General features: G+C 40.0%; 3 protein-coding genes, 1 long non-coding RNA gene and 2 pseudogenes across 21 annotated transcripts in view; 3 read left to right on the forward strand and 3 right to left on the reverse strand.

Moving 5' to 3' along the window:
- LOC126592579 (uncharacterized) overlaps positions 1-26,662 on the forward strand; it is a 31,629-nt gene that overhangs the window by 2,518 nt on the left and 2,449 nt on the right. For 4 of the 13 annotated variants that reach the window (XR_007612702.1, XR_007612704.1, XR_007612705.1 and 1 more), the window contains exons 1-4: positions 23,569-23,984; positions 24,565-24,807; positions 24,971-25,076; positions 25,151-25,250. The exons of 5 other annotated variants lie outside the window; for them this stretch is intronic. Coding sequence is in view for 2 of the 8 variants with exons in the window: in XM_050258329.1 (XP_050114286.1) it covers positions 108-193; positions 292-345 (140 nt within the window). In the remaining 6 variants the exon portion in view is untranslated. Of the gene's footprint in view, positions 1-107; positions 194-291; positions 685-23,568; positions 23,985-24,564; positions 24,808-24,970; positions 25,077-25,150; positions 25,251-26,662 lie in introns of those variants that run through there. 4 more of the 13 variants (XR_007612708.1, XR_007612706.1, XM_050258329.1 and 1 more) reach the window with 3 other exon arrangements.
- LOC126592569 (pentatricopeptide repeat-containing protein At3g04760, chloroplastic-like) lies at positions 923-3,265 on the reverse strand (annotated as a pseudogene).
- Positions 6,106-8,569, forward strand: LOC126592581 (uncharacterized). Its single transcript, XM_050258335.1, has 2 exons — positions 6,106-6,870; positions 7,087-8,569. The coding sequence occupies exon 2, from the start codon at positions 7,815-7,817 to the stop codon at positions 8,487-8,489; it is 675 nt and encodes a 224-aa protein (XP_050114292.1). The 5' UTR covers positions 6,106-6,870; positions 7,087-7,814; the 3' UTR covers positions 8,490-8,569.
- On the forward strand, positions 10,648-11,824 carry LOC126592587 (uncharacterized). Its single transcript, XR_007612713.1, has 3 exons — positions 10,648-11,060; positions 11,167-11,235; positions 11,760-11,824. It is a non-coding gene; the product is annotated as an uncharacterized LOC126592587 (long non-coding RNA).
- Positions 13,917-26,662, reverse strand: part of LOC126592562 (disease resistance protein RPV1-like) — a 33,985-nt gene continuing 21,239 nt past the window's right edge. Inside the window, exons 1-6 of one of the 6 annotated variants that reach the window (XM_050258289.1) lie at positions 18,145-18,732; positions 17,587-18,096; positions 16,138-17,224; positions 15,744-16,025; positions 14,802-15,638; positions 13,917-14,700 (exon numbers count right to left, since the gene is read on the reverse strand). In XM_050258289.1, coding sequence (XP_050114246.1) covers positions 14,047-14,700; positions 14,802-15,638; positions 15,744-16,025; positions 16,138-17,224; positions 17,587-18,096; positions 18,145-18,365 — 3,591 coding nt within the window. In that variant the 5' untranslated portion in view covers positions 18,366-18,732 and the 3' untranslated portion in view covers positions 13,917-14,046. Of the gene's footprint in view, positions 14,701-14,801; positions 15,639-15,743; positions 16,026-16,137; positions 17,225-17,586; positions 18,751-26,662 lie in introns of those variants that run through there. The other 5 variants (XM_050258288.1, XM_050258291.1, XM_050258287.1 and 2 more) reach the window with 5 other exon arrangements.
- LOC126592583 (uncharacterized) lies at positions 21,472-23,339 on the reverse strand (annotated as a pseudogene).

Consider the following 26,662-nt stretch of genomic DNA (forward strand, 5'->3'; position numbering starts at 1 on the left):
TATGGTGATTCTACTTTTCGTTGAAAGTACTAAGAATCATAGAGGTTGTTGATATGCTTTTACTTGTATGATAATGGTTGTATATAATTAATCTGCAATAATTCCAGGTAAGTATGTGGGCAATCGGCCAATCAAACTACGCAAAAGTAACTGGAGGGAGAGGATAGACTATGACGCACTAGAAAGACAAAAGGTACCATTTCCACTTGTTTACCGTAGTTTCAAATTTACGGCTTTCCAAAAGGTAATCTGTACTTACCAAGTGTTCCTGCTTTATTTCATTTGTGGCAGAACCACACTCACAAGAAACCAAAGCCTTCGAAGAAGAGTATATTGCACAAGTGAGCTAGAGACTAGTGGGCGACGCGGTGAATATGGAAATTGGGGCAGTGAAGAAGTAAGTGTTCTTTTTATTCCTCAAATCCAACTCGGCTCCTGGTGTTTACTGCTATGTAGAGATATGGTGAAGCTTAATGATGATTATTCGAACAAATGATAATATGTGACGTGCATTTTTTTCGTGTGTAATACAAGGATTAGTGGAGGATCATTTTAAATGCACTATTTAACTTCTTTTGGTTGAGTAATTAAACAGGTTCGATCAAGTATATTGAAACGTGATTCAGTGTGTTTGGAACATGGTTCAGTACAACAAATGCCTAATACAAGTGGTTGGATTCTTTATGTTTTGAGTTCAGCTTAAATTTGTTATTCAGTATTTGAAAATCAAGAATCGTGTTAACTAAACGCTTCTTGATTCAATTTCATGTCCTTACTTTCATATTCCAAGTGAGTTAACATGTCACAATGGTTGAATGGATAATGTCTCTTTCCTCTACTCGTTTTATGTTCACCACTTTCTCTCTTCCTCTTTTGGTTCTTTCTCTCGCCGTAAAAAACTAATTATATTAACGAAGCAGGCTAAACCAAACCGTGCTCATCCCTGTTTAATTTAGTTGAAGTTGTATAGAATCTACACTTTGGTAAGATGGAACGTTTTGCCAGAAATCTTTCCCGCTTTTTTTTCTTGATACAAACGATATATTATACACAAAAGAAATTCATCTTCAAATAAGCCATTTCCATTTAGTTCTTGATATCTTCTCTTTCTTTTTCTTGCCGGAAGTTCTGCTGCTTAATGTCTGCCTTTCTCTACGTTAACGAAAAACACGAATTTGTCGATACTCTAATCCCTCTTTGTAGCTACAAAGCAAAAGCTAGTTCTTAATCTCAGATAGAGTAAGCTCTTTGTAAACATCAAGAATGGGAAAGGTTCTATTCAAACGCCCGAACGAATCTTCGGAAATCGCCCTTCAACTAAAAACAGAGTTGGCAAGCTCCATCGCTTCAGCTCGCCATCCTGCGAATCCAATTCCTTCAATCAACAAAGTGTAGGTAGTTTCATTAGGCCGGCACCCCTTTTCAACCATTGCCGCAAGCACTTCAATGGCATCGACAATCCTACGCGTTTTGCACAGCCCGAGAAGAACAATGTTGTAACTGATAACTGTTGGCTGAAGGGCACCACTTTCCATGTCTACCAACAACCCTATAGCCTCATTCACCATCCTGTCTCTGCACAAACACGATATAAGCGAATTGTAAGTAATCTCATCGGGGTCAATTCCTTTGCTTACCATCTCCGACACCATTTGAAGCGCTCTCACTCTGTCTCCGCAATTCCACAGTGCGCTGAACATCGTGTTGTATGAGCTCACATTCGGAGGACATCCCACTTCACCGAGGTTCTCAAAGATTTCCAAAGCCTGATCAGCTTTTCCACTCTTACACAAAGCAGCCAAGATTGTATTGTAGTTCACAATATCCGGCAAGCAGCCATCCGATATCATGTAATCCAAAAACTCTATCGCCAAATCCAATTTCCCCTCTTTGCAGAATGCAGAAACCAGCGGATCATAACTATACGCATCCGGCGTCAATCCCTTGTCCTTCAGGATCTTCAACACATTCACAGCATCCTCAACTTTCCCATCGCGACATAGCGTGCTAATCAAAATGCTGTAAGTCACCACATTCGGTTCACAACCTCTCGAACACATATTGCTCACTAGCTTCTCCCCTTCCTCCCATTTACCCCTATTCAAAAGCGCTCGTAACAAAATGTTGTACGAGACTACATTAGGCGAACAACCCTTCGAATCTAACCCCTAACTAAGTCGAACGCCCTATCCAGCATCCCTTCTCTACACATTCCCCTAACAACTGCGTTGTAAGTATTCATGTCAGGTTTAAGCCCTCTAGACAACATGTCATCCAAAAGCTTCACGGCTTCATCAATTCCGCCTTCAAGAATCATTGCTTCGATCAAAATCATGTAAGTAATCACAGTCGGCCTGCAATCATCCTTCACCAACTGATCCAAAACCTTCAAAGCTAATCCTAGCTTCCCCCTGCCACAAAGACTCCCAATCATGATATTGTAAGTAACAACATCAGGTGAAAATCCCCGACTCCTCATCCTATCAAGTACCTTGTTTGCTGAATCAATCCGATTCGCCTTACAGAACCCGCTGATCAACGCATTGTACGAAAACAAATCAGGCTCACCATACTTCTCCAAAATCTGCATAACCCGAACTGCCTTTTCGACGTTCGTCGAATTGAAGAACCCTTTGATCAGCTTTGTGCAGAGAATCACATCAGGCCTGTACCCCTTGTTAACCATTAGCTCAAGAAAGTAGAGTGCTTCATTGTACTGGCCTGCTTTGCAGGACCTGTTGAGAACTTTCATCAAATGGGTTTCTTCGGCATCATTGTTCTGCAACTGGGTCGCTCTTGCTTCGGCGGAAGCCGCCGCCTTTGGTGGTTTTCTGCGGCGGTTTCCGTTGGACGAAATGCAAACCCTGCAACTCAAGGCACTCGTTTGGCGGGAAGAGGGTTTCAACAAATGGGTTTCTTTGATGTCATGGTTCTGCAAATGGGTCGGTTTTGCTTCGGCGGAAGCAGCTGCCTTTAGCGGGTTTCTGCGGCGGTTTCCGCCGTGTGATGAAATGCAAACCCTGAAGCTCCCGGCACTGGTTTGGTGGGAGGAAGGATTCGGGTGGGCGGTGAAGTGGAGGCTCTGAGGCAACAGCTTGGCGGCAACTGTTGTCATTGGTGGAGGATTTGTTGAGGTGATTTTTCAGCTCTCATGGTGGAATTGTTTTTGCAGAAAGTTTGGAGATTTGCATGGAGAAAGTGACCAAATTGGAAAGATGTCGATATCATGGACAAAGGATTCCGGTTAGATTTCGAACATGTGTTTTGGATAGGATAAGGAATCTTGTCGCACGTTGTAACTTGCTGAGGTTTTCGGTGTTGGGCCGGGACATAAATGTGAACTCGAAACTTGGGTTGGGCTTCGGTATTAAAGGTATTAACTCATGGCCCAACCAAATGAGAAATTTTTGGGTCCGGCATTAGGTCACCCTCCATGAGATTGGACTTGTGCAACCATCCAATAAGAAGCTCCATCCAAGACAAAAACATCTCACTCGGGCCCACCTCTCTTGTATTCTGGCCCCACTAACTGTTCATCGTGCACCTGTTGGGTCTTTGGCCGGACAACCACTTGACATGAGCATCCGGACCGAATAACTCCATATACAAGGGGGATTTGTGGGCAAGGTAGGGCCAGAATGGGGGCAATTACCCTATTGAAGTTTTTCCTCACCCGCCGCACAACATAGCACTACCGCATGCATTAGGGTGGGTCGAGCATAAGGTTGTGTGGGATCTGCGTGTGTTACTCTTTATGTGCATGGCCAAACAAGTGACGTGATCCACTAGCTAGACCAAACTCCGAAGAAATTTTAGCAAGGTGCATTTTAACACAGTATTTTTGCAAGGCTGCTTTGATACTCTAAAAATACAGATAAGAAAACATCATTCAATAATATGGTGTGTATTAATCATGATGTAAGACATAGATGATAATGTGTCCTACGAAAAGAGGAAGAAAGTTACAAGTTTGAAACATATAATGTGTCCTAAACTTGTATTTCCGAGGGCTAACTCTCCCTCAACTAATGGGTTCCGGTGTCGGCAACGTGGAGCTTTAGGCCTTGTACGGTGATGTACTTGTGCTGTATTTGTTCCATTTCAGTCTTCTCTTAACGAACAAGAGAGAGTTAAGTTCTAGTTCATAAAATGTATGAAGAACTTACTACAAACTCGACAATAAAAATAGAATACAAATAACAAAACCTTATTTTATTAAGTGAGGTCGATTGCCCATTCCAAGTCCACTTAAAAAGAAGAGGAGGGTGTCAGATAGTCAAAATCCGACACTCTGTTTTCACATCGAAATCAATATAATAATGAATCCATAAAAATAGAATACGTTTGAATTTTTTTAATACAATCAATTAGATATAAGATTAAACTAATATAAACTGTGGATAAAATTTGAATTCAGGTGTATAAAATGCACATATCCATTCTAAATATCTAACTAATGCAACTACGTTTACATCGGTTTTATTTGATTTAGAGAACAAGAATAAAAATTATCCCATAAGTATACAAGATTAAGTTTAAGATGTCTTAATAATCAGAAGATGCCTTTATACATTATCCTTTCATCAATCATGTTACAACAACAACAACAACAACAAAGCCTTTTCCCACTAAGTGGGGTCGGCTATATGAATCCTAGAACGCCATTGCGCTCGGTTTTGTGTCATGTCCTCCGTTAGATCCAAAATCAAGTCTTTTCTTAGGGTCTCTTCCAAAGTTTTCCTAGGTCTTCCTCTACCCCTTCGGCCCTGAACCTCTGTCCCGTAGTCACATTTTCGAACCAGAGCGTCAGTAGGCCTTCTTTGCACATGTCCAAACCTCGGATATCCTCATTCCCAATCTTATCCTTTCTCGTGTGCCCATACATCCCACGAAGCATCCTCATCTCCGCTACACCCATTTTGTGTACGTGTTGATGCTTCACCGCCCAACATTCTGTGCCATACAACATCGCTGGCCTTATTGCCGTCCTATAAAATTTTCCCTTGAGCTTCAGTGGCCTACGACGGTCACACAACACGCCGGATGCACTCTTACACTTCATCCATCCAGCTTGTATTCTATGGTTGAGATCTCCATCTAATTCTCCGTTCTCTTGCAAGATAGATCCTAGGTAGCGAAAACGGTCACTTTTTGTGATCTTCGCTAGATTGCTCCGGTCATTAGTGTGGGTAAGTATATAAATGGATAGAGATAGGAAAGTAAACACAAGATGTACGTGGTTCACCCAGATTGGCTACGTCCACGGAATAGAGGAGTTCTCATTAATTGTGAAGGGTTTGCACAAGTACATAGGTTCAAGCTCTCCTTTAGTGAGTACAAGTGAATGATTTAGTACAAATGACATTAGGAAATATTGTGGGAGAATGATCTCGTAACCACGAAACTTCTAAGTACTGGAGTGTGGTATCGTCTTGACTTTCCTTATCTATCTCATAGGTAGATGTGGCATCTTCTCTGGAAGTACTCTTCCTCCATCCAGGGGTGGTCCTTTATCTGTAACTGGTGGAGATGCACAAGGTAATGTATCAATGTCACTTGAAGCTTACTTGTAGTTTCAGGCTTGGTCAAGCACGATACAAACCATGTAGTAGGAGTCCCCCAAGTCGCCGAGCTAGGGGATCTGCTGAAAGAGGTGACAGACAAGGTAAGCAATCAGAGCTCCGGCTGATTGTTCACATTCTCCCTATCTTGCAGGCAGCAAGAAGGATAAAGAGAAGAAAAATGAGAAGAGATGATATGGGATACTTTTGCTTTTGAAGAAGTAACTTTCCACATGCTTATTCTTGAACTAGGCTGGAGGGTTTTCTGGTTTCCTCCAGAGATAAGGCCGACTGAAGAATTTGAGGGTCAAAACAAGTCCATCAAATCTAGAGTACGTTCGACCCTGCTGATATGGGATACTTTTGCTTTTGACAGAGTAATGAATGTATCGGCACGTGTGCTGTTACGCTTGTCTCCACATGCTTCCTTGTATCCTTCTCACTTGCCCTATCTGTTCCTCAGGCAGATGCGGGATCTTCCCTGGAAGCATAAGGTGTTGAAGATGAGTACTCGAGAGCAATGCCAGGTAAGGGGTTCCAGGCAGTCAGTTCCTGGCTGGAAGCTTGATTCCAAGTGCTGACTGATTGCTCTCTTTCTCCTTGTCTTGCAGGTAAGAACAAGGCCAAAGGAAAAGACAAGGAAAAAGCATGATATGGGATACTCTTGCTTTTAACCCTGATGATATGAGATATTCTTGCTCTAGTATAGCTTGTTTACAGAGGTATTATCGGGGGGAAAGAAAGCTGAATATTTCGAAAGGCTTCGTTGGGAGTGCCCTCTCAGATAAGAGGAAGGGTTGAGCATTTTTGCAGGTCTGCCTGTCCGTTGGGGATGGAGGTCGACATATATAGGAGTCTCCCTAACATCAAGTAATAATGCTATTCCTTTACCCTGCTTGGTCATAGCACGGTAATGGGAGCTGCCAGCTTCACAAGTTTTAACTCTGTCAGAGCACTTTGAAAAAGTGGTCTGTGGTATCTGGAAAGCTGATGTTGCATGTGAAGATTACAGACAAGCTTTATCCAAGGAGATCCAGCTCTTGAAGTTGGGAAAGTGGTGCCTCTTCGGTTTTCGAACAAGCAATCCTGTCGGGGATTTGGCTCTCGAGATTCGGAGAACGATGCCTCTTCGATTTTTGAGAAAGCAATCCTACTGGGGGTCTGGCTCTCGAGATTCGGAGAGCGATGTCTTCGATTTTTGAGAAAGTAATCATGTTGGGAGTCTGGCTCTCGAGATTCGGAGGGCGGTGCCTCTTCGATTTTGGAGCAAACAATCTTGTTGGGAGTGTTTTCTCGAATGTGAGTAAAGGTTGGGCATGTTTGCTAGTCTACCTTGCCACGAAGCACAGAGGTTGACACACAGAGACTTTCCAATTATCCAGCCGTGGTACTATTCCTTTACCCTCTTCGATTTTTGAGAAAGTAATCATGTTGGGAGTCTGGCTCTCGAGATTCGGAGGGCGGTGCCTCTTCGATTTTGGAGCAAGCAATCTTGTTGGGAGTGTTTTCTCGAATGTGAGTAAAGGTTGGGCATGTTTGCTAGTCTACCTTGCCACGAAGCACAGAGGTTGACACACCGGGACTTTCCAATTATCCAGCAGTGGTACTGTTCCTTTACCCTTGTGGGTAATAATATGGTAGCTAGACCTTCAAAATTTATGTGTCTAAACTTTGTTAGTGTTGTTTCTTTGCTAATCTTTTACCCTTCTTGGTCAGAGCGATGTAGTGGGAGCTGCAAGCTTCACGTGTCTCAACTTTGTGTGATTGAACAGTACGATTCATGTGCTTTCTACTTCGCCAGAAATCTTCGACAGAATGCCCATAATTTCCGCAAAGCTGAGTGTGCGTGTGACAGGTGCTGACAGGGCTGGAAAAGTAGGTGCCTCTTCGATTTCTGAGATCGGCCCTCGTGGTCTCTGAGCAGCCCAGCTTTTGAGAAAGCAAGCCTCTTCGATTTCTGAGATCGGTCTTCGTGGTCTTTGAGCAGCCCAGCTTTTGAGAAAGCAAACGCCTTTTCGATTTCTGAGATCGACCCTCGTGGTCTCTGAGCAGCCCAGCTTTTGAGAAAGCAAACGCCTCTTCGATTTCTGAGCAGGCGCCTCTTCGATTTCTGAAGCTTCATCGAGTGCAGATTTTTATAGGGGCATACATTAAGTTCCAAAGCACACTTGAATATCCACCAGTAGAAGCTCCATTCTTGCACTTCTAAGATCTTGATTTGTCCGACCTCTTCTCTCTTCAACACCTTTGAAAATGTCTGGCCCCTCCGACCGTCGTTTTGACTTGAACCTTGTTGAAGAGGCAGCCCCGCCTTCTCCAGACAACATATGGCGCCCATCCTTCGTTTCCCCTACTGGTCCTCTTACCGTTGGGGATTCCGTGATGAAGAATGATATGACCGCTGCGGTAGTGGCCATGAACCTTCTCACTCCCAAAGATAACAGACTACTTTCCAAACGGTCTGATGAGTTGGCTGTTAAGGATTCTCTGGCTCTTAGTGTTCAGTGTGCAGGTTCTGTGTCTAATATGGCCCAACGCCTATTTGCTCGAACCCGCCAAGTTGAATCATTGGCGGCTGAAGTGATGAGTCTCAAACAGGAGATTAGAGGGCTCAAGCATGAGAATAAACAGTTGCACCGGCTCGCACATGACTATGCTACAAACATGAAGAGGAAGCTTGACCAGATGAAGGAATCTGATGGTCAGGTTTTACTTGATCATCAGAGATTTGTGGGTTTGTTCCAAAGGCATTTATTGTCTTCGTCTTCTGGGGCTGTACCGCGTAATGAAGCTCCAAATGATCAACCTCTGATGCCTCCTCCTTCTAGGGTTCTGTCCAGTACTGAGGCTCCGAATGATCCCCCTCCGGTGCCTTCTCTTTCTGGGGCTCTACCGACTGCTGAGAATTCTCCTAAGCAACCTTTGTGAAGACTCCCTCTTGTTTGTTTATTTTGACTCAAGTATATGTACATATTTGTAACTTATCGGGGATATCAATAAATAAGCTTTCCTTCATTTCAACGTATTGTGTTAAATACACTAAAGCCTTATTCGCTAAGTTCTTTGAATTTTCTTTTGTTGAAGCTTTGTGAGTGGAGCATGTAGGTTGAGGTAGTGTTCCCTTAATTTCCCGAGTGAGGAAAACTTCTCGGTTGGAGACTTGGAAAATCCAAGTCACTGAGTGGGATCGGCTATATGAATTTTAGAACGCCATTGTGTTCTGTCCTGTGTCATGTCCTCCGTTAGGTCCAAGTATTCTAAGTCTTTTCTTAGGGTCTCTTCCAAAGTTTTCCTAGGTCTTCATCTACCCCTTCGGCCCTGAACCTCTGTCCCATAGTCGCATCTTCTAATCGGAGCGTCAGTAGGCCTTCTTTGCACATGTCCAAACCACCGTAACCGATTTTCTCTCATCTTTCCTTCAATTTCGGCTACTCCTACTTTACCCCGGATATCCTCATTCCTAATCTTATCCTTTCTCGTGTGCCCACACATCCAACGAAGCATCCTCATCTCCGCTACACCCATTTTGTGTACGTGTTGATGCTTCACCGCCCAACATTCTGTGCCATACAGCATCGCCGGCCTTATTGCCGTCCTATAAAATTTTCCCTTGAGCTTCAGTGGCATACGGCGGTCACACAATACGCCGGATGCACTCTTCCACTTCATCCATCCAGCTTGTATTCTATGGTTGAGATCTCCATCTAATTCTCCGTTCTTTTGCAAGATAGATCCTAGGTAACGAAAACGGTCGCTCTTTGGTATTTCTTGATCTCCGATCCTCACCCCTAACTCGTTTTGGCCTCCATTTGCACTGAACTTGCACTCCATATATTCTGTCTTTGGTCGGCTTAGGCGAAGACCTTTAGATTCCAACACTTCTCTCCAAAGGTTAAGCTTTGCATTTACCCCTTCCTGAGTTTCATCTATCAACACTATATCGTCTGCGAAAAGCATACACCAAGGAATATCATCTTGAATATGTCCTGTTAACTCATCCATAGCCAAAGGTAGCATATTCCTTTCTTTGTGGTTTCAACTTTCAACCTATCCTTGGCCCGCCTTACTAAATCATGTAACACAAACCGTGCTTAATATGATTTCAAATAATAAATTAATTGCGATAAAATACATTTTCAAATACTTTTATACATCTGAGTTTGAGCTCTATTATTATCAATTACTTTAATGCTCTGTAATCGTTTATTGTCCAATCGTCCAAACGGATGCTAATCATCGATAATATTAATTCCAAACGCCATTTGGTTTCCATGCAGTTTCTCAAAAACCAAAAACTATCGGCGAGTCGACTCAGCGAGTTGATTAACTTTCCTAAAATAGGCAGAACTGTTTCAAATTTTGCAAGCTCTTTAAATTTAGCAGCTTTCATGCTTTTGTCTTCCGCAGTTGGATTGTTCGGATATATTTGACCGCCAAAGCACTCAGATTTTTTCAGGTGATCGATTTATTCTTCTTGTTGTTGTTGCCCTTTGTTTGTTCAAATACCAGAAATTTGACAACTTTCTTTGTATTGTTTGCTGAGATATTTTGTTTTTTTAGGTTCGTTTTACGAATTAAAATCGGTAAATACTAAATACCCTTTTGGGTTTTGAGCGAGATCTGCTGTAATATGCAGAGATTAAGGATTAATATTGTCTGAAATTCAGAAGTTGTAATTCTGGGATTTGGTTGTTTGAGCTGGAAATTTTGGAAATTTGAGCAATGGGTGTTCAATACAGTCCTAGGGTTTGAAAGGGGATATTGGTTTTGAGAAGTTTTTGGACTCGTTGCCAGTGTCTTGGGTTTGGTTTTGAGCTGGAAATTTTGAGAATTAAGGAAGTGGGTGTTCCATGTACAGTCTTAGGGTTGAAAGGAGGTTTTTTTTATTGGGGAAATTTTTTGATTTGTTGTCATTCTGTTAGTCGGTTTTGAGCTGGGAATTTAGGGAGTTTAAGCAATGGGTGTTCCATATACAGTGTTAGGGTTGAAAGGAGATGTTGTTTTTAAGGAATGACTTAGATGGGTTCACAGAGGATGAAGCCGAGCATCTCGATATATCTTGTGTTTCTTCTGTATGAAATTGTGATTTATTAGCTGTAACAACCCGTCCCGAGATTTACTGTACATAAATGGTATTTTTGTATTTTCATCAAGTTTGAGAATTTATCTTCCTTTTAAAATTTGTTTTTGGTCTTAAATGGTGAGCCAAGGGGACCCACCCCCTTGATTTCTGTCCCCAGCCTCCCATCTCTCTCTTCCTTCTTCTTCGTCTCTCTCTCCCGTAACTCTCCCTTAGCTCTCTCCCTCTCAGCTCTCCCGTACCTCTCTCCCTCAACCTCTTGCATCTCTCTCTTCCCCTGGACTCACTAGGACCGAGTCACCATCGAAGAGAGGCTCCCAACGAACCCCGGACCCTGCCCTGCGAGTTCGACGGCACGGAGTAAGCTCCGGCGACTTTCGAGGCCATTTACGGCAAAACCACGGCGATTTGGCCGGCGTGTAAGATATCAATCTCTTAGTCTCCCTGAGTACTACAACTTTCCTTTTTGTTTCACTCAATTTCGTTGAGTATTGAAGAAGTTATACTCATTTGAATCTTACCCAGTTTCCAGCGAGTCCGACGGCTTTCGAGGAATTTGCCGGCCAAACCACAGCGAGTTAGATGTTGTGTGAGGTATCATTCTCTTCGTCTCTTCAAGGGCTACAACTTTCGTTTTTGTCTCGCTTGATTTTGTTGAGTTTTGACAAAGTTATGGCCGTTTAAAGTAGGTGTGGATTTCCGGCCGAATTCCGGCCTTCTTCATTCTTGGGTCCGGCGACCCACCAAAACCCAAGACTTTGGGCCTTTCCTGCCGAGCCCAACCCAAACCCATTTTCTTTATTTTGTTTTAAAATTAAGTTGTTATTAAAAAGGCCCTTGGGCCAATTTGGAACAGGGCCTTTGGCCCGTGAGTAGCAACCCAGAAAACCCTAGGCTTTAAGCCCTTGGGCTTTCCAAGTCAGGGCCCTAAGCCCTTTTTCTTTTAAAAACCCAAATCCTTTAAAACCCTAAACCCATCCAATTCCAAATTCCCTATTTTATTTAATTCAAACCATTCTTAGGGTAATTCGACGTTCTAGATCCGTTTTCAATGTCCGTTTTCCCAAATTCAATTGCTATTATATAGTTTTATTAATTGTACCATTTAATGTGCTTAGGGGCAATTATTGTGACGTTTCCGTCTTTGCTAGTGGCGCAGCTTTTGACAACTAAGTACTGTGAGTGGACCCTTTCTAAAATTACATGATTTTATAGTAATTGCATAAATGATTAGCATGCCTACGGATTTATAATTTGATTTATGTGAAGCCTGTTGATTAAATATATTGATTATCGTCTCGTGTTTTGGTGAGGAATTAATTGTTAGCCTATATTGAGCTATATTTTTATATATCGTATTTTCTATAAAAACCATGAACTGGTAGACTATCTGATTGATGATGATAGGATGCTAGAACATGATTTTGAACCCTCTTTATAGCGTAGACGATAATCGGTAACCTATGATATGAAGTGGTATTTATGAGAGGCGTAACATTTTGTGCGTACCTAGTGGACACTATGCCTCCTGGGGCGAGGATCTGGTGTTGGCATTTAGGCCGGGAGAAATAATCCCTAGCTACGGGCTGAGGGACATGAAGAGGCATTGGGCCGGGTGGTAGTTATTTCTGGCTACGGGCGCAGAGACTTAGGTGCAGGCATTGGCCCGGGAGTTATATTTATTCGGTGATCTTACTAGCAACACACCGCGTTTACGAGACGATTTATAAGACGTTTGATATTTTGATTTCCGCGATGTTTTTCCGCGAGATATGGCTTTTGAGATATTTTTGGCATGCTAGGATTTTTATTAAATCCATCATTTATTATGCTAGTAGTTTTCATTATATAACTGTGGGGGTTAGTATCTTAATAACTGTTTTATTATTATATTATATATAAACTTTGTCCACTCACCTTTGTTTTGCGCCCCCATTCTGGACTTAGAATCAAGGCACCTAATCCCAGCGTCAAGGCACTTCCGCAGCAGCATCTTCGAGTCCTCTCGGGGTAGGACCCACTCCTTTGTTCATTCAATCTTATCTTAATTCTTGTTAGTGACTAGGTTTAGTTGTATGCTCTGAACACTTTCCTAAATTGTTAGTTCATTGTATTTCAAATTTCTAACCTTTATTTATTTCTTATTCTTAGCTTTTGTATCAATTAATGGCTTTCGTCACCCCCGGGTGTCGGCCAGCACGTGTCGATCCTGGTATTCGGGGAATATCAGGGTCGGACCGTGTCATTAGCCGTCAGCAAAATTGTTAGTAGCAGATTAGAATTTTTAGGTTTCAAATTTTTTGTTACAAACTAATGTGTTTACTATCAAGTTGAAGTAGTTTTGAACCAACAGATGGAAATAATATGTTGATGATTTTGTCTTCTTTTCGAATGCTGACTTTATGAGTTATTCAGGAACGCGAGTAAAACACCAAAACATACCTGAAGGGACAGCGGATAATGGCAAAATTAGAAAATTTCTCTTGGAGGATGCGGGAAGAACAAGTTCATCGGGGAAAAACCGACACTCACATTCATCATGTAGGAGGAGATGTCGGGGCGCATATTCTGATGGAGGAAGTGACTCCAGAGGTGATGATTGTGACGATAGTCATGGCTATGCAAGCAGGAAGCCCTCTGGACCTGAAGTTCTTTTGAAGAAGAGGCTGGACCCAACACAAGTAGGCGATGAACGGGGTAGCCAGGAAGAAGTTGGTTATAACAATGGTGGTTCGGATCGAGGCGTGGGACAACAATGAATCTGATGTTGGCAATGATCTTTACAAGGATGAAGACGATAGGCGGAAGCTCGCAGAGATGTCTGAACTTCAAAGAGAGCTAATTCTGTCTGAAAGAGCACAGAAGAAAGATGACAAGAGTTTAAAGGAGAAGTTCAGACCAAAGTGGGACAAAGGGAAGGCCCCACAGTCCCGGAAAGAGACTCCACCTCTTCCATCCTCTCGGGTGCGTTCATCAGCTAGATCTGCTGACAGGGCAGCTTTCAAGGATGATGCATTGAGTGAGTTACGAGCAAAACGTTTGAAGCAGCAGGACCTTGAGGCTCACCGTAAATTGAGAGATTCTTCTCGTAGTGAAGATGATGGATCATCAGGGGATGATGCAATGATTGACAGTGATGATGAAAGGTCAGAGGGACTAACTTTTGATGATATAAAGGAGATTACCATTCTTGGAAAAGTTAATTGTGGTTTGCGTTGTGAGGATTGGAATTGGGAGGTCAAAATCTGGGACCGGTGCAGGGAGAAGACGAGGGCTTCTCTGATAAAAACCTTATATGCATTAATAAGTTAAATTAAACCACCACAGAAACAAGAAAGTTCAAAAAGAGAGAACATATTAAAAACAGATCAAGGCATGCAAAAAAATACAGACTCTATCTCCAAACTAGCTGATTAAACCAGAAAGTTTCCTAGCTTGCATCTTGGTCCTGATCTCCCTCATCATTATCATCCGCAACTTCTTGGTCCTGATCATCGTCTTGTTCCTCCTCATCAAAATCCTCCTCACCACCCCTATCAAAATCCCCACCTTGTTGTCCTCATCCTCATCAAAATCATCATCTTCATAATCCTCATCAAAATCATCAACTTCGGTAGAAATTTCTTCTAAGGCCCGTTCGTAAGGGATATAATGGTAATCAAATAACGAACCTTTGAAAGTCATAAGTTTGTCGCATACTAAACGTACCCCTATTTTCTTCACCGGACAATGTGCAATAACATGGACCAAATCGCTTTCTTCCAAATTGAACTTAGTTTCCGACAACGATAAATTTCCCAGCCAAATGATCTCTTCAAGGGGAAAAATATCTCCTATTTTGACACAAAAACTAGTACCCTTGGTGTGATTAATAACATAAATATAACACGAGTTGATGTAATCACGAGGAACAAAAGCCAGGCACACAGCCAACGCTTTTGCATTACATCCAATTTCCTTGGGCACTTCAAAAGAGACTTGGGTACCCTCGTTGACATGATTGAACCAAGTGGGAATTTGTCTTCCTGCAAGAACCATGGTTCCACCTCCTGTCCATCCCTATACCATGTGGAACAAGATTTGTGTGAGTACTATACATACATAACACACATATTTGCGAGGGGGGAGGAGAGGGGGGTGGTGTGGAAGAGAGAGAGTACCTGTATCGTGCTATCCTTAAGAAGGAAATCTATGACATTGTTGTGTGTTATCATACAAAGTGTGAGTCCCGAGTTTAACGCGCTATCCAAGCCTGGAAACTCAATGAGTTTAGGGGAAAAGAGAATCACCGTTGTCGACATGCCTGAAAAATCTGGCATTCTTTCTAATACAGAGCAGTCGTCCATGTGCAGGAAACCCAAATTTTTTGGTAAATCTGTAATCTCGACAAGGTTTCTGCAACCATTCAAGGATAATACAAGAAGCTTGGAGAGGCCACTGAGGCTTGGAAGGCTCCCAAAATTATTGTCATCTAAACGTAACTCCACTAAACAAGGTAAACTACTCCCAATATCATTATGCACTTCCTCTATATTGCTGTCCTCCAAAATTAAGCTTGTCAAAGAGCGTAAACCTTGTAAGGAAGGTAGCTGCAAAGAACACTTCAATTTACTCAAAGATAAGCGCTCGAGCTTCTCTAGTCGTACGATGGAAGGTGGTACTTTTTTTATGGCCGTCCCATCTGCATAAAGAGTGACCAATGATGCCATTTCTCCCAAGTGCTTAGACAAGCTTTGGAATCTTGAACAACCATCGAGAACAAGAGTTTTGACAGATTTCAACTTGTAGAAACTCCTCGGAAGAGCCTTAAGCGTTTCACAGTCTTTCAAATTCACCAACACAAGACTCTTGAGATCTCCGATGGACTTGTGAACTTTAGCCAACCTCTTACAGTCTTTGAGTATCAATTTCTCAAGATTTGGGAATTTCAAAAAGTCTGGCGATTGTGTTAGATCGTGGGAGTGGCTGAGATTTAGAATCTTCAACTTATCAAGCAACTGTTAAGAAAAATCAAATTGAAATAAAAAATTTAAATCCAAAAAGAAGATATAAAGAGCATAAAAATAATTCTTAATTTGGTTCAGGTTACGCATTGTACTTACCCCAGAATACTCACAAAGAACTTGTCTGAGGCTGCTGTACTGCATGTCGATAACAACTATGTTTGGTTGACATAGTTCTATTGGTATGAACTCCAATGGGAATCCATGCCAGCACAACCATCTTAATTTTTTGGAAAGACATTGGTATCCCCCAATGAGCCGAACGTAGTTTAGTTGGAGCAATCTCAGTCTCTTCATATTTCTAAACGCCTTGGTACTGAAACTAGTCTCTTCAAGACTCGGCAAATTCAAAGCCACACCTTCAATTTTTTCAGTTCCCTGCTATCCGAAAAACAAACTCCAAATAAGAGAAGGCTTTGCATGAAAAAAAGTTAGATTACTAACTTCATATGCTTACACGTTTAACATAAAGTTTGATTGGGAAAGTACTTACAAATTTGTCTATCAATACATCATTTACATCTTCAGGATGCCACAATCTACTCCGTTCTCTAGGGAAATCGGGATTTTCTGCATGCACGATATCTCTGCCCATATCCCGAAGCAAATCATGCATCATAATCTTGTTTTCTCTATTAATAGTTACAAGGCACCGGTCAAGGAGGACCTTGATTCCTGTTGTTGCATAAAAGCCACAACCATCCAAGATTTGTATGACATCGTTCTTGTCCATTCCGATAAAAAAACAAGCTATATCGAGGAATATCCGCCTCTTGTAATTATCATTTAGCTCGTTGTAGCTTATTTTTAGTTGTGCCTGAATTTCTCCACGAGGAATTATTTTCAATTCATCAAATATACTTCTCCATTCATCTACGCTTCGTTTGAAAAGAGTAGATCCTAAAACTTCAAGAGCCAGCGGCAGTCCTCCACAGTAATTGACAACTTCTCTTTCGAGCGCAAGATATTGACTAGGACAACTACTACTTCTGAAAGCATGCCAACTTAGGAGCTCAAGAGCTTCTTCTCGGTCCATTACTTTCGCCCGATATATCTTATCAACTGCAAATTCTTTTAGCACACGTTCGTTTCTAGTTGTGATGATGATTCTGCTCCCCGGGCCAAAAAAGTGGCAATTTCCAACTAATTCGCGTACTTGCTTCACATCGTCTACATCATCAACTATGACAAGTACCTTTAAGCGTCGAAATCTTTCCCTTACCAAGGCGGTCCCTACAGCAACACTGCTTACCTTTGTCTTGGTTTGCAAGATATCAAAAAGAAGTTGTTTTTGCAATTTTTCTAGTTTCTTTTCCCTCACTTTTTCAAGGAAACTTTTACCTTCAAACCTTTCATAAAATCTGTTATGAATGGCCTTAGCAATCGTTGTTTTACCTATTCCACCCATGCCCGAAATTCCAATCACACGAACATCATATGAATCTTCGATGCCTAAATAATTACTGATATCTAGCACTCGAGTATCTATTCCGACTTGATAGGGCGCTACGTCGAAGTATTTGTTGTTCAACTTCGTAGTGACGTCATTGGTAATCATCCTGATAAACTTTGCTTCATGCCTAGCATTAGTCCAGTTGAGAAGCAAAACGAAGATTGTTATACAACGAAATTGAACTAATTAATACACAAAATTATTTATCATGACTAGAGATTTTAATTAAGACAATTTTTTTTGAGGTGGTGTGTTTAAACTTAGCAAACATCAATTAAAATTAAAATAAGAAACACAAACAAAAACACCAGCATCCCTTCCCTCCGCAGCCAGTCGCCCGCGGCTTCCCAGCTGTGATTAGTGTAGCCTTAACAGTTTACGCTTTATTGTATGATTTTATTACAGAGGTCTAAGAAATCGCATGATTCCAAATTAATAAGCAAAGGTACGTTAAAGCCTTAATTCATAAGAAAATAAATTAGTAAGTACCCGTCGAAAGTGTTTCTGAGATCCCAGCCAGACAAATTCGAAGCTTCAGTAAGAGCAGCTCTCCACCTCTCTACCTTTTTTTCATCTGTATGTTTCATAAACGATTGTGCAAAACTACCAATCTGTTTCCTGACATGCGAAGGATCAACGTCATAGAATATCGGCAAAACTAATTGCCCTAGCGTTCTTCTACACTCCATGATCTTAACCAGCTCCTCGAGACACCAGCTGGAGTCCGAGTACCGTCTTGAGAAGACTATGATAGAGATCCTAGAACCCTGGATTGCCCGCACAAGTTCGGTAGTTATATCTTCTCCTCTTCTTAGTTCGTCGTCAATAAAGGCGTTGATTCCGGCCTTTGCTAATGCTTCGGTGAGGTGGCCCGTGAAGTTTTTACGTGTGTCTTCGCCTCTGAAGCTTATGAACACTTCGTAGAGCGAGTCTTTTGAGAAGGAGGACAAGGATGGGGAGGTGGAGGAGGACGATGAGGATGAGATTGAGGGTGAGGAGGTGGAGGAGGCAGTGGAGGACGAGGAGGATGAGGATGAGGCAGAGAAGGCGGTGGAGGACGATGAGGATGAGGGCGAGGATGAGGACGAGGACGAGGACGAGGTTTTATCGGGGAAGGAGATATTCATTTGGCGAAAGACGAGGCCGAGGGAGCAGAGGAGGAAGATGAGGACATCAAAGACAAGACCGGAATTGCGATGAGCATAATGGTAGGATAGTAACACCAACACCATAATTAACAGCTTCCCTAAGCTCGACCAGTTATCCATTGCCTTCAATTTCTTTAGGCAAATTGAAGGTTGTTTGGCGATATTGATTTTCTTTTTTTCTTTAATCAGTTTGCAATCTCCATGTTTCTTACGTACACTTCTGGGCAGAGATAATTTCCCTTGTACGTACTGCTGGGCAGAGATAATTATACTTGCTTTTTTGGGGCAGAGTAATTGCCCACGTCCAATTCCATTCCTAACTCCTAATTGGCTAATCCCAAACCCCACCCCAGCAACCCCAAGGCCGCTCACCAGCACAAGACTAGTCTCCTCTCCAGTACTGGTAAGTTGACTTGTGGTTCTACACCCATATTCTAGAAGGTGCTCTCTTTTTTTCCACTGTAATGCCAAAACTAGATTTATTATTATATATGGAGGATTTTTAATCAATTTTTCTATTTGCTTTTTACTTTTCCGTAATTTTCTTTTTACTGTGAATTGTAGGATGAAATTATTTTTCTGCAATGCTTCTATTTTTCTTGCAGGATGAAATTATTTTCTAGAATGCTTCTGTTTTTTATGCAAGATGAAAACATACATAATTGTTTTAAGTTACCACTTTATACTCTGCAGTCAGTTGCTAGAGCTATCATTTATGTTTTCTGGAGAAGTAATTTTATTATGTGAGGCTCTATTGGAATCTAAAACAGCTAGTGCCAATGGAGACAAATTATTTTTGGAGGATATTATATTTGGCGTGACTGAAACACGAGTGTTACATCACGTGTTTTTATATAAGTGATAGAAAATTTTAATAACACACATATCTCACTATTTGTATAGTTACACGTGTTGTACCATCCCGTATTTCGATCATATTGAAAAATCTCTCTATTACAGACGAGTTTTCTTGTAAAACACGCATGACAAAGTCACAGCTTTGACGTGAGAGGATATTATATTTGGAGGGACCACATAAATATAATGGGGCTGAATTGGTAGTTGCTGTGAAAAAGAAAGATAACAATACATAAGGTGATATGTGACATTTGAGAAAAATTCATAGGCAAAGGGTCCATCGGAAAAGAGGACTATATATAATATAATGAACACTTATCCTACAATACTAGTTGTATATGGTTCAATTTTAGTAGGTTGAGTCTGACTTGTCCTAACTTAATTCAACTCGCTATTTGATACCTAACCTCAAATCTAAATTACTAATTCCTATTGGATTGGATGTTGAGTTTCTACTTATGTGTCTCGGTTCGAAACTCTTCCTTTCCCTCAATTAATGTAATAGTTTGGAACTCTCCCCTCACTCCTTAATAATAGTAATTTTTTCTTTCTAAAAAAGGACATGATAGAATACATGTGAGGTAAGTTTTTTTGAGGTCGTCAATTAGAAAGGGAAAAATGTTGTGTGGTGCTGTTGGAAAGTTAAATCTTGTATTATGAGAAAAGTTTGGTCTATTTTTAATTAGTTTTGGAGTGCAACTTCAACTTTCTTCGTGTAAAAGAAAGAAAAAAAGAAACAAAGAGTTAATAATGAGTGATGGATTGCCCTGACATTCTTAGTCAACTAACTGCGTCTCAACTAATTAGCTTTAAAGATTGAACCAATTCAAAGGGCTAGTTTCTTCTACGTTGCCTATTATTGATGCTACATATTTTGTAGCAAACAACTCCAATTCAATATTTTTAGTTATGATATTATCTTTTTCAAGCTACAATTGGGATGTATTGTAGGTTAATGTGGACATGTTAATGTAAAAACTACCCATATTTGAATTATAAGAAATTTTTTTTCATTGAGTTTCATAGTATGTACTTGCCATTTACAGAATTACATTAAGCTGAAATGCTAGTTTAATTACTAAAATGATAAAATGTAAAAGAATAAATGGATTAAAATATAATATAAACAATTTAAAGGAGCAGGTGACGATATACCTATTCATCACATAATTTTAGGATTTGTGATGCTTATAACATCACAAATTGAGTCAAGTTGGCCTTTGGGCTTGAAAATATGTGAGGAATCCGGTGCCACGTATACTAAAAACAGGTGACGAATCACAAATTCGTCATATATACAATCAGTAACGCCACATAGGTGACAGCCTTTGTGACGATCGAAATTCGTCACATATACTATTATATGACGAATTTGTAGTATTCAATGACGCTTTGCCATCGTCACTGAAGCCCTGTTTTCTTGTAATGGCTGGGTTAGTTTGGCTATTCCTTTCTATTGAAAAGGAGTTAGCTATCTGCGTGAGACACCACATTTTGCTTCATGGCGAAAAATTTGAGGGATCAATAGTGTATGGCCCTGAATCCCAAAAGGAAAAAATAACTCAACTAAGTATATATAATATTAAATATATAAAGGGTAAGATCAACCACATCCCATCGGAGAACAATTAAACGCCACTCTCAGTTTTGAGTACAATTGCACTTTTTGATTAAAATTCACACATGTTTCACACATGCTAAGAACTAATGTTCCTGTAGGTTTTTCATCACGAATGACATTTGCAATCTACTTTTAGATTTCAAACCTTAATTATTCATTGCCCATTAAGAAATGACTATATTGCCCGGAAACTCTACTCATAGTTTATAAATCTGCAAATTTCAAAGCTTAACCTTAAACATTTATCATGCTGAAAAAATCACTTAAGCATCTTAATTGGATTCCCTACATTTTGGTGGAGGTTGAATGGATTTTTCCTCCCATTATACCCTCGGAAAATATAAATAATCATTGGAGACCGAGCAACACACACTCATAAATAAAAGATTAGGATAAACATAATGCATACAGAAGAATAAAATTGACAGAAAACAGATCGATGCACAGAGAGATAGAGGCATAAAGAGAGAACTTACATCAGCTGTGCGCTCGAATACATATGGTAATCTGCATACGAAGAAACATAATACTGAAACAGTTATAAATCATCCTATTCAAACAAATCAAACGAAATGCATAAAGATTACCTTAGTTTCTGATTCTATGATTTTGTATTTGACTCCACCTCCACGTTGTTCTTTGGTTATCTCTTTTACTGAATTAAGTAATCGACTGAATTACTTAATTCAACTGAATTTAATCAGAGAGATGAAAGCTTCAGTATAAAAAATATTTTATGCTCTACACGCATAGCAAATCATCAGTAACCTCCAAGAACCTAATTGTACGATAAACACTCTAGCATTAACTACCCAAGAATTATAATCATGCTTATTGCCAAAAATGATAAACATGTTTACCTTGACTTCATTTTTAATGGCATATGTAATATACTTTCCATCTGCATTAAAATAACCTTCTTCCCTCTGCTCGTTAATCAAGTTGAAAGGTTCTGTTTGAATCCCATCCACAACAAAGTCCTTGTAATCCTGCCAAAAGATACCACCAATCACTGGCTATCGCTTCCGTTGATCCAATTAGCAGAAGTATCCAACAATCTCCTCGACTGAAAAAAATCTTGCCAATTTAGAAAAGAACTATTCCAAATTACGGACGTACTCGATTAATTTAACCAAGAATATACAAAGACAAAAGTTTTTACCATCAGTTTTTAAATTGCAACCAAAAACATGCATAGAAAGAATAAAAATGACAACAAAGATGGCAAAACAATTAACCACACATGTTGTTTATCCAAAAATGCTGAGAGCTTATGCTTCTGTGACAAAACGAGCTTCTTGCGTCACATACACTAGATCAAGTAGGCGTCATGACATAAATTGAAAAGCAGACAAGATCAAGAAGATCCAAAATTATTGATATATAATTATAGTAAATAATTGCACATCAAAAACTCTAGAGGAAGATAGATGAATCTCCATATCAAGAAACCAAAGAACATGACACTACTAAGGACCGTTGCTTCACATGCATATCTGCTACTATTTTAAAACAATTATGTTATAACAAGTATAAGAGAGAGGAAAAAGTACTACTGAACCGAAAATGAAAAGGGGGAAAACCTGGAATGCCATGCAGTGCCGAAATCACTACTTAGCAACAAAAGTGCCCTGCTATGCTTCATGACGTCACTTTCAAAACTATTATCCAAAGATAATGACACATACAAAGACTTCTCATCCCCAGATACATCTGATTGTCTACTTCCTGCCATAAACGCATGCTTAGCAGCCTCATATAACGGAAAACGAACTTGTGTTGAAATCCCCAACTTATGATCCCTATTTCAGAAAACTGAGTTGCCATCAACTGAGCGCAGCACAGTACTGTCATCAGATGAGGGTGAGGAATGGCCTGCCTCTTTATTCAGCTTGGAAAACTGGGACGGGTGAAGAAATCCCACTTCATCTCTGGGTTCAATCAAGAGGAAAGAACAATGTTTAAGACAATGGCATTACTACATATTCCAAAAACACAACTGAGAACCCTTCCAAAATTAAAAAAAAAGAAAAAAAAGAGCACCTCTACACAAAATCATAATGCACCCACAATTACACACACACACACACAATTCAAAAACTTTCAGCATAAGAATAAGGCATACTTGGACCGTTATCGAAATCCCAGACTCAGTAACAGTAATAAACTAACACTGAATCAACGTTTTGAATTTGAACTAACACTGAATGGACATTTTCCAAAAAATATGAAATCCAAGTAAAATCAAGCTGTTACTTTTACATATGCATGGATCAACTCATGCGGGATCAAATATCTGTACTTTTCGACACGGAAATTACACTTTGTGAAGGTACACCAACCAAGCACAAATAAAACCTATATATACAAAACTCTATGGGGCATTTCATCGAACACAAGGTCTGCGTCTTTACTGAAAACAGAGAAGCTAAACCTGCAATCACTGATTATCTACTAACATACAAGTACGAATTACTTACATTTGGGGATCGGATTCCAAGATACGTTTGAATTGATTCAGAAGATCGACCGTGTCTGCTTCGGAACGACGCAACTCCTCTCCTTCCATATTTTCTGTTTGTTTCCCGAGAAAATCCGAGGGAAAGGGAAAACCCGAGGGAGAATGACACCTTTATACGATGTTGAAACAAAATGGTAAATTAATTAAAAAAAGAACTACGTGGAAGTTTTTTATTCGTTGTTGCAATAAGTTGCAGGAAAAACTAATGATGCTGGCCGTAGATGATCCAGTTTCGGGCCAATGTCACACTAACACGTATCCACCTTCTTCGACTTTTCTTCTCTTGTATAAGATTTTGGAGCTGCTATGGCTATTCTCTCTCTCTCTCTCTCTCTCTCCCCCTCCTCTGAGCATCAATCGCCGAAGGATTTTCTCTCATTTTCCCTCACTTTCTCTCCCGTTTTCTCTCTCGCCAAACACTCCAATTCCTCAAGGATCTGAGATTTCTTCCACTTCAAATCTCACCTTTTTTTTTTCCAATCGGGCAAAAAGGCATTGATTTGAAACGAATATTATAATAGAAAGGAAAGCGCTTTGGGGGGATTCGAATTTCCAAATCTAGGGTTCCGTGATCTGTATATGCTTCTCGATGACTATGGAAATCGTGGTGGATGCGGCGTCGTTTGACGCCGAGCTGTTGCAGCTCAATGAGGTGTCCCCTTTGGCCCTCAAATCGAATCCGAGCTACGTCGAGTCGCTATTCGAGCAGTGGCTTTCGCTTCCCGATACTAATCGCCTGGTACTTGAAAACCCAAATTTTTTGTCTTCAAAATTTGAAATTTTTGGTGTTTTCGCATTGTTTTGGTTGTGCATCTTCTTGGGTTTCGAAGGATTTATGGGTGCATTTTTTGGTTATTGAATTTTGGTGAGCTTGGTTTTTTGCTGTTGAATTAAAAATTTCTGTGTTTTTTCATGTGTGTATGTTTTGAGATACACATAATTTGCATGGATTTGTATATGTGTTTGTTCTAGCCTGTGAAAACAGCATGAGAGCTAAGAAATAATGATGCTGAGTTGATTTTAGTATATATTGATTTTTCTGCCCATGGTATTGAATTTGTTCGGAAACGATGACATTGAGATTAATAAAGCATTAAAGGGCACATTTCAGTATGGATAAAGGGATGAAAATTGTAAATTGTTAGCAATGTTCGAAATTACCTAATGCCTTAAAGTAGTTACAAATTTGTAATTAGTTGTTGGAAATGCTAAAGTTTATATTTTTTTTAATTAGGATACCTATGATTTACATACTACATATTGTTTCATCTTTTCTGATGCATGACGGTATTTTCATTTTCCCGACTTTATGGTTGTAGGTGACACAACTTCTAACTGAAGCAAAGGCAGGTAGGCCCCTGAATGTTCAGGGAAATTCTTCTAGTCCACATGCCACTGCAGGCAGTACTTTGCCTTCTATGTTTCCAGCAGGCAGTGCACCACCACTGTCACCTAGAAGTTCATCTGGATCCCCTCGCATTATGAAACAGAGGATTGGTCCTTCTCATTTAGGTTTTCCCCTGAAAGTAGTTAGTGAACCAGTTAAAGAAGTGATACCTCAGGTTTGACAAATCCTAATCATTTTCGGCAATAAGTTGGCATTATTTTTTATTTCTTTTGTTATGCGTTGTATTTGTCATTTGAACTATCTAGCTGTAATGGTTTTCTTTAATTAGAGGGAAAGGTAGGTTATTGTTTCTAACTTGGATTTTGTACCACTTGCAGTTTTACTTTCTAAATGGTCGCCCTCCTCCAAATGAACTAAAAGATCAATGCTTATTTAGAATCAAACAGTTTTTCTCTGGCAACTCAGACGAACTGCAGATTCATGGTGAGATATACTTAAGATATGAGTTTGTGTTGTACAACTAGAATTAGCTTTTAACTGTCTCCTTTGTGTATCAGAATTTAAATCAGTTGCTAAGGATATCTGCAAGCTGCCCTCATTCTTCTCCACATCTCTTTTCAGAAAGATTGATGCTAACAGCACTGGATTTGTAACAAGGTAATATTCACTTTTTGTCATTGCTTGTGAAAGGGTGTAGTTTCGAAGTTGTTATCCCCACCCCTTTCAATATCTTTCCTTGCTGTGGTTCATCTTATGTAACCACAACTTTTTTCCTCTACTTTTAAAATGTCTCCATTCTTGTTCACCAACCCTATTACCCCACTTTAAGGTGCATGAATCTTTCTGTCTGAAGTGGATAAACAATGCCCTATAAGGGTTGATTGTGGAGAAGGGGTCAAGTAGCTTTCCTGGAGGCTATTTTTTTCTTTCTGAGCTGACTTGTATCCAACTCTTGGTTTAACTAATATTGTTACCTCACCTGACTATAACTAATACTGGAGTAAATATTTAAAACAAGACAAATATTTTATTCAACTTGGCCTTCTTCCACGTTTGATACAGTCCACGAAGAACTCACGAGTGCAAGGGGCTTTGTATTTTAACTTGTAAGAAGTTTTATGGTTTTTGATAGGAAAATGTCTTTGAATACCAATAACAATCTCATGGAAAGATTTTCTCATGTACCTGAAACATAAGACGACACATAATATGTTATAATATAGGCGGATTCATTAAAGGATTAAAACGGCTTCTGACTCATCCTGTCTTTATTTTTTGGATACTTTAATAGATATTGATGCTGCATATCAGTCTAACACTCTTATAATTTAAGTGTATACTCACTCCAAACTCTTCTCCGTTCCAGACGAAGCCTCATTTTTCTCTCGATTCCTCTTATTGCGATGCAATCTTCACTTCTCCTGCTTATGTTCTCAATTTTTCTTTAGCTTTAAGTTATACTTAAAAAATTTCTTGTTTACTCCTAACATCATATTTAGGTTTCTGGGTTTGTATAATGTTTTTAATTCTCTCGGTTGAATTTGTGGTCTTTCAATTTTTTTGCAAATTACTCAATCTATCATGTTTTGAGTTTAAATTACCTAGCATGTGAGAGGTCTCTGTATCCATAAAATCCTAACTCCGTCACTGATCACAATACGAATAAAAACATTAAAAATGTATTTAATAATTACTTAATATTATGATGACGCGTAATACAAGGGCTTGTATTCCACATACATGAAAAACAAAATTCCAACCCCATGACCTTATGCCCCTCAAAGTAAGACAAAAGACATTGTTCATAAGAAAAATGGTTTCTTTCTGTTTACGACACATAGATCTAGTACTATTATTCATTCATTGGTGATTAGTTGACCATAAAATAAAAGTTGACCACTCCAATGAGTTTATTCAAGCACTTAGTTGCATAAAACGAGTATCTCACATTTATTACATATCGTGATTAACACATGGCGATGAATTTGAAATATTCATTTAGTGGTTATACATACGGGGACCCAATTAGATGTTATTGACACCATTTATGTTTGAGTCATCCTCTTACA

This window comes from Malus sylvestris, chromosome 12, assembly GCF_916048215.2.
Source record: "Malus sylvestris chromosome 12, drMalSylv7.2, whole genome shotgun sequence".
Classification (NCBI taxonomy): domain Eukaryota; kingdom Viridiplantae; phylum Streptophyta; class Magnoliopsida; order Rosales; family Rosaceae; genus Malus; species Malus sylvestris.

Coding starts and splice junctions, on each gene's coding strand:
- LOC126592581 (XM_050258335.1), top strand. CDS start 7,815: ATGTCTGGCCCCTCCGACCGTCGTTTTGACTTGAACCTTGTTGAAGAG.